This window comes from Acyrthosiphon pisum, chromosome A2 (assembly GCF_005508785.2).
Source record: "Acyrthosiphon pisum isolate AL4f chromosome A2, pea_aphid_22Mar2018_4r6ur, whole genome shotgun sequence".
In the NCBI taxonomy this organism is placed as follows: domain Eukaryota; kingdom Metazoa; phylum Arthropoda; class Insecta; order Hemiptera; family Aphididae; genus Acyrthosiphon; species Acyrthosiphon pisum.
In genome coordinates this window covers 60667383-60673589 of record NC_042495.1, presented here as the reverse complement: position 1 = coordinate 60673589, position 6207 = coordinate 60667383, and the positions used below count along the sequence as shown (strand labels likewise).

At 29.7% G+C, this 6207-nt stretch overlaps 1 protein-coding gene across 1 annotated transcript; it reads right to left on the bottom strand.

Annotated features, from left to right (window-relative positions):
- Positions 1-2347: 2347 nt before the first annotated feature.
- On the bottom strand, positions 2348-5948 carry cp54 (cuticular protein 54). The gene is made up of 2 exons (NM_001172253.1): positions 5855-5948; positions 2348-3083 (listed from the first exon to the last, which is right to left on the bottom strand). Exons 1-2 carry the CDS (start codon positions 5864-5866, stop codon positions 2649-2651), a joined length of 447 nt encoding a protein of 148 aa, NP_001165724.1. The 5' UTR covers positions 5867-5948; the 3' UTR covers positions 2348-2648.
- Between the last annotated feature and the right edge of the window lie 259 nt (positions 5949-6207).

The window sequence follows — 6207 nt, the reverse complement described above, 5'->3', positions numbered from 1 at the left end:
TACGACCAAAACTGTTATTTTACTTTCAGTATTTATATTATTATATATAATACAAATATATATATATATGTATAAATATATATATTTTTTTAGTGATGTAAACATACATATAATATATTATTATGGAATACAACCGCAATGTTTTTTTTAATCTTTTAGTGCGCATCGTACATATTATAAAGTTATAATGTTCGATTTTGTAAGATATATTTATTTATATCCGCAGGGGCGCGAGGACTATAAGAATGACAAAAATATTTTGTGGGCATGGTATTTCGGAGAACGAATGCACCTTCACACCATTTTATAGCCATCGTATTCTAACAAAAATACTATATTAAGGGTTTTCGGAGGAAACGCGTTTTTACTACACAACTTTGTCTCACAGGAAAAAAATCTCATGCTTATTGCTTTGTGAAATAGTCAGATTTCGATTATATTATATTTTATTTGTAAAACGTAAGGTTGCATTAGACTCCGATAAAACTCGATTTTAGAAGTTTTATTAAACGTCTGTGAATCGCAAATTCCGTATGAAAGGTATTGATGTCTATTGTAAACTGCGAAAAATTTGTTATTGTTATTTTTATTTTTATCATTATTATTAAATATTTTAAACGTAACTACCTCGTCTTCCGAATACATAACTTAAATCAAAGGGGAAAGTTTGAAATTAATTTTATTGCGTGACCATGACTATAAAAATTTAATATTTAATGTGATTATGCGAATTATAAAATGACATGTTTAGACTTGGGTCAGTTTGGTTTTTTGGTTGTTCGTCTTGGTGCACTATGAAAGTATGGTAGGTATAATATTTTATATTGTATTTAAAAAATACAAAAGGATAATCAGCTATAGGAACAATGGATAAAATATACGCGTAAATTACTTCTCATTGTGTAAAGACTAAAGATAGTTAAAGAAAAAAAGAACTAATTTTGATTTAATTATTCTTTAGATTTAGATTAGTTAGGTAGTATAATCATAACTAATATTAAATATATTAAAATGTATTAACTAGTTTTAATTTTTATCTTATACCAGCTGAACCCGTATACTTCGTTGTCCGTTATAAAAGCATATACAAATAGATTCTATTATATGTCTATGGTTAAAAGTGCCAACTTTATATGATTCAAACTTTGTTCAATTGGTTTATTTAATAATCGGTGTATGATGTTCAAAACTTAAAAATTGTCATCGATCATCTTGAATCTCAAAATATTTGTGCAATCACTACTTCAAAATACGAATTTTGAAAGATGTTATCTTAGAGCACGTTACATGGTGGAACGAGGGTACCGTGAAAATTGCAAGCCTCAAGCTATTATATTATTTAAGATCTTCGTTGATCAGTCAGTGAGTCGGCCAGGACACGTTCCATTAAATTATACTATGGACATCCCGCCCCGTGAGACATGTTTGTGATTATGGGAGTAAGTAGTATATTTTCAGTTAGGCAATCCACCTGCGAGCTGCGGTGGATTGCAGACCCCACGAGGTGCGTACGTATAATTACGAATGTTTTATTAATACGTTGTTTATGATGTGCATATGTAGGTTCCCGGGACAACGGTCGAAAAATTAGCCTTGGGAATACCATTTTTACTAAGTTATATTATAGTTTTGACCAAATATAATGTAGGTTCAGGTCTAAAATTATATTCAATCATAACCAATAGCAACCTTACAACAAATAAAAATATATTATTATTTAGTTTATTTTTGTTGCTGGACAGCTGGCGCCACTGTTGTATTTTTTCCATCCAGTTTCCTACTTTTCCAGTAAATTTTGTTTTGATATAAACCTGACAATTACGAATACAACAGAAAAAAAATCAGTCAAATCGGTCGAGTAAAAATAACAATATAGGCTATAGCATATTATAGTATATTGTCTACTATAGTATATTTTATTATTATCAATTTAATCTATACTGTGATATCATCCGCCTTATAGTAATCAAACTAGGTATATAGTAAATTTAATATAATTTAATTTAACTGTAGCTAATAAAATATTAGGCGTGTAGTTCGGTTAAATATTTTAAATTTCATTTCTTAGTTCGAACAGTTCGGTGTTCACTGTAATAAGTTAGGTACTATAACGAGTGTCGCATATTATACTCATATAGTCATAAATATAATATACAATATACATTGCTACCAAGACGAAATTGTTAAGTGTAATTCCTCAACCGAGTTTATATTTTTCAATATAAAGGACGAATATAGGATAGTTTTTATACAAGGTAGGTACCTGAGTTACCGACTTCCCAATAATGTATTATTATTGTTATTATTATTTTATTAGTTTGAAAACGAGACAACAACTATAGGTAAATATTATAATATACAATGATAAATGTTTTATTCAACAAACGAGTTAGGTAATTAATTTTTGCATAATATAATATTATGATCTATATAGGAGTAGAGGCTAGTAACTATATTAAGATCTATTTTATGGCAAAAATCGCCTATACACAGTAGTTGTATGATTGTATTATCATTATCATTACGCATGGCCAACGACGACAACAACAACAATAGCCGCAGCACAATTTATTGGTAAATATTTATGAATAATACTAACGACGATAATAATGTTACACGTTATTATTATACTTCGGGATAGTCATTGATCAATAGTACTTGTGGTAATTCGATGGCTGTTGGTGGTAGTCGACGTCCACGTGCGACTGATGGTAATAATAATTATTATTGTCTTTGGGTGCTTCGATTTTCTTGACCACTGCGTTGAACCCGTGCTCGTGGTCGGCCGTGTACTCGACCACCCGGGTGGAGCCATCGGGTTCCACCAGACTGTAGGATCCCTTGACGTTACCGTGGCCGTCGCTCACTTCTTGTTGGCTCTTGATGTCGTGCGTGTGCAGGTCCTTCACGCCGTACTCAAAGTGGTATGGGGCGGCGGGCGGCGTGTAACCGCTGTGCTGGTACTGCAGATGACCTGCACCGTCGTAGCTGTCGTCCTCTTCGTAGTAACTCTTGTGCTCCGGCGGGTAAGCAAAGGCCATACGCCCGAACAGAGTGGCGACGGTGGCGAACACTACGATCGACTGAACAAAATAATAAACATTTCGATATTATACAGTCTCAATACTCGTATATTTTTTCCTTGGCCTTGTAGCAGGTCCGTCCTTAGAGGGGGGGGGGGGTGAACAGGGCCCTGGACCTCGCGCTTTTTGCTTAAATTTGGTGGCCTCAAGAAAAAAGTGGTACAAATGTACGTTGAAAAATTGGTAATTAATAATTAATATTTGGAATGTATTTATATCAAGATGCATGCATGGACGTGCATAAAAATGGTGTGTGTGTGTGTGTGTGTTTTATATGAAAGAAAAGGAATATATTGCTCAATAAAATTGTCGTAGGTATGTACGACAATTATAATAATTAATATCATAATCCCATCTAGTTAAAAAAAATCTAAAATGAATATATATTTTAAAAGCAAAAACCAATCCACACTCTAACTTTTCGTTGATTTACTGTGTTAGTATTAGTATATTAATTTAATATTTCCGGCATGTTTTCATTATTTTTTATAATACTTATGGAGTATGGACAAGTGTCTTAAAAAAAGAATTAGGTGGTGTGAACAACAATAGACATGCCAAAAAATTTAAGTTATAGTGCAAATCGCTCAAGAATCGCAAACAATTTCTAATATTTTAAAAAACAGACAGAACTTGAACCAGTAAGCAAGCAATAAAAATAACATATTATTCAAACTTCAAATAATATTAGTTTAGTACAATTGTTTTTGTAAAATATCTGCTACCTTATATTTGCAAATTATGTTGTTACCTAGTTAATAAAAAGGGTTGCAATTGTTAGGGTAAAAAATATTTTAATTATAAAATATGAGAGGTGGGAATGATAACTTGATAAAAATGTGAGTAATTATGTGATTGCGAACGGTTTTTTTAAGTTTTGGGTTCAAAACGTTTGCCCTCCTCTTTTGAAAACTGAAATGACGCCATTGGGTGTGATGACTGTTGAGATAAAATATTAAAATAGTAGTGAAAAGTCGATTTTTTTAGTCTTAACGCCCCCTCCAAAAAAAAAATTACTTAATAGACCCAATTTTCTACCAGGATCCACTCTTAAAGTTGAAGAATTTTTAATATTTCAAAACGTCATGACAGGAAAACAAAAAAACACATCACTGTAAAATATAGGTATATATTTATATTATATTTATCGCTCCGCTCAGAACCTTTTATTGAATAGTACCTATAGTATACTTGGATATAATTTTACTTTCAAATTACCTCGCAACTATTATTTACAGGTACGCAAAATACTGTCTTTTTCATAAATTTATATTAAAATAACAATATATTTTATTATTTAGAGTGTTGTATTGATCAATTAGAAGTAAAGTATACACCATGTATGATAAATTGATACCATCATACTCATTCTGGAGATATTTTCGTACATTTTTGAAATTATTTTCTTTTTAAAGTGCGTATAATAATGTAATCCTATACGCATAACCTACATTCCTAACCTATATTAATATCACCGTGATATATAATTTTATTTTATTTTAATATTTAATATAATTTTACGAGAAAATCATCTCTTTACTATCATAAAATATTGTTTTAAAATGTTAATATGCACCACACAATTTATAATCTATAAGTGATAATATAAATAATTTGAAAATTCCTAAAGTTTTCCAATTATTTACTTAAAATTGATTGCCGTCCTCCCACGTATATTCCTATTTTGGTACATCTATACGTTTGGATTCTTTAGCTGACCGTTGGCATGTGGCTTACTTAACTTTTATTAATAATTTAATAAATGGTAAAGTATACTCTCCTATTTTACTATCTCAAATTCTTTTTTAAATTCCCTCTCGTCTCTCACGTTATCCTGACATAATCTACATCCCTTTATCTAATTTAGACCACTCTTCTCCTTAATCATCAATATCTAATTATTTAATTTTATGAGCCATCAAAGTTACCTACCTACTTAATACTTATGTAATAATTATATTAATTGTATTAAAAGCTGTATCGTGTTTATTTTCAGAAATAAGACAAAATAATATGCCTATAATGAACATTTAAAATTGAGATATGAATAAAATATTAATAACATTTTAAATAAAATAAATATAATAAAATGGTGGACTAGTGGGTGTTGCTCTGCTGTACAGTAGGTTATAAGTGGGTCAGTGTTATAGATCGTGTTAAATTTTAATTCAATGATATAATAGCATTGTATAAGAAAAACGTTTCTGAGCAAAACGATCAGTCAGCCTATGATATTACTAAGTATATTTGATGATATTATTGTGAATAAAGTAATTTATATATAAACTATTTACGTGGTACCTTGTTTTAAATTTTCAATCCTTACCTATAAAAGTTGAACATTTTATACATTTTTAACTACAAAATCAATTTTTAATATTAAATTTGACCATATGCGTGTACAGACTTGGTTTTGGGGGTGCATACTAAAGGGACCCACAAAAATTTTGAAAACAATTATAGATACATGTTTTAAAGATATCAAATGCACTTAAAATATTTATTTTATTTTATTATTCATTCTATTCTTCCTTTGAAAAAACTGGGAATTTTGACCTTCTATCAAAGCAACAACTAGATTCGCTTTCCCATCGAACAAGATACTGAAGTTGAAAATCGAAGCATTATTTCAACTACTTATCGTGTACACAGACAAAAATTTAAAAAATTAAAATAAAATAAAAAACACATCATTGTAAAATCAATCCATTCATCGCTCCGCTTGGAATCTAAAAAGACAATTTATTTGACAAAAAATTAAATAATCTTACCTTAATTGCCATTTTGAAAATATTGAACACTTAAATTGTAGACAAGATGAATATAAATCTTTATTTACAAAATGAACAGAAAAAATACACTGATGTATATTGAAAGTTTGCTTACAGTATTTATACTTAAATTCTTACATGCCTCCTATTGGCTCTAGTGGAGTTCACCTAGATTCTCGGACTAATATTATATAGCCCAATTACATCATCAATTACATTAAAAAAAAGGTTACACAAAATAATCATCTTCCTTGATTACATTACCTATATGTATAAATGTTGCATAATGTATTAATTAATTCTATATTATGTTAATTAGCATTGTTTGTGTTGCAAAAAAAAAATATGTTTTT